The 892-nt window shown below is 28.1% G+C and overlaps 1 protein-coding gene across 9 annotated transcripts in view; it reads right to left on the bottom strand.

Moving 5' to 3' along the window:
• Positions 1–106: 106 nt before the first annotated feature.
• LOC102675360 (cytosolic carboxypeptidase 1-like) overlaps positions 107–892 on the bottom strand; it is a 35399-nt gene continuing 34613 nt past the window's right edge. For 7 of the 9 annotated variants that reach the window (XM_031509116.1, XM_031509117.1, XM_031509121.1 and 4 more), the window contains exon 19: positions 546–660. Coding sequence is in view for 1 of the 9 variants with exons in the window: in XM_031509119.1 (XP_031364979.1) it covers positions 564–660 (97 nt within the window). In the remaining 8 variants the exon portion in view is untranslated. Of the gene's footprint in view, positions 661–892 lie in introns of all 9 variants that reach the window. The other 2 variants (XM_031509119.1, XM_031509118.1) reach the window with 2 other exon arrangements.

Genomic DNA, 892 nt, shown 5'->3' with positions numbered 1-892 from the left:
AAAAAAAAAAAAAAAAAAAAAAAAAAAGAAAAGAATCGAAATCATTTCGACGATTTAACTTTTTTGAATTGCTTTCTTGGATTTTTTTTTTTTTTAAGGGTTTTTTTTCTTTTATTAATTGTTCACGCCATTTAATTTCAAAATTAATGAATTCTCCTTGGTTTGTTCTTGGCGTTAATCGTTGCTTTATCCAACGAAATTCTAGGAGCGGGCGCACCTTCTACGCATGGTGAGATTTCTCGCACGTTTAAGATGCTCAAATTTAATAGAAGTTTCAATTTACATTTGTGGCAAGCGAGGCATTCATTTTTGAAATTATATATACAATGGAAAAGGGGGCTTTAATTTCTTAGATAAGTTCTTCGTAGGAAATAGCTTGATATTTGTTACGAGTTTTAAATAAAAATTCTTTAAAGTGTACAGAATCTTTTGTCCGGTGTTCTTTCGTTTTTTTTTTTTTCTTTTTTATTTCGCAGTCAAAAACCTGTACAAACCTTCCGATCTATTTATAAAGAAACTACGAATCGTCGATATCGTTGTCGAATCTATAAATTAAAATTTGTTTAAGTCTCAAAATCAGATTCCTCTGACTCGCAGCTAGACGAAATGTCATCTTCCATACATCCTGACTCCTCGGGAATACCTTCTCCCATAGGTATCCTAGGGAAAAGAAATAAATATATTATGGTAAGGGAATAATAATATTTTAAAAGTTTTTTAATATTTGTTATTTGTTAATTAATTAATTAATTAGTTATTGGTCGTTATTAGAAAGGGGATCAGGCAAGATTTAATTTAAATTTAGTAAAATATAAGTGTATTATATACATAATACGAAATTTTCAAAATACGAAAGAAATATTAATACGGATGGTTGTTTTAAAATATTAAA

Source organism: Apis dorsata, unplaced genomic scaffold (genome assembly GCF_000469605.1).
Source record: "Apis dorsata unplaced genomic scaffold, Apis dorsata 1.3 scaffold_127, whole genome shotgun sequence".
NCBI lineage: Eukaryota > Metazoa > Arthropoda > Insecta > Hymenoptera > Apidae > Apis > Apis dorsata.
The sequence above is the reverse complement of the archived record's forward strand: the minus strand, read 5'-3'. Positions and strand labels throughout refer to the sequence as shown.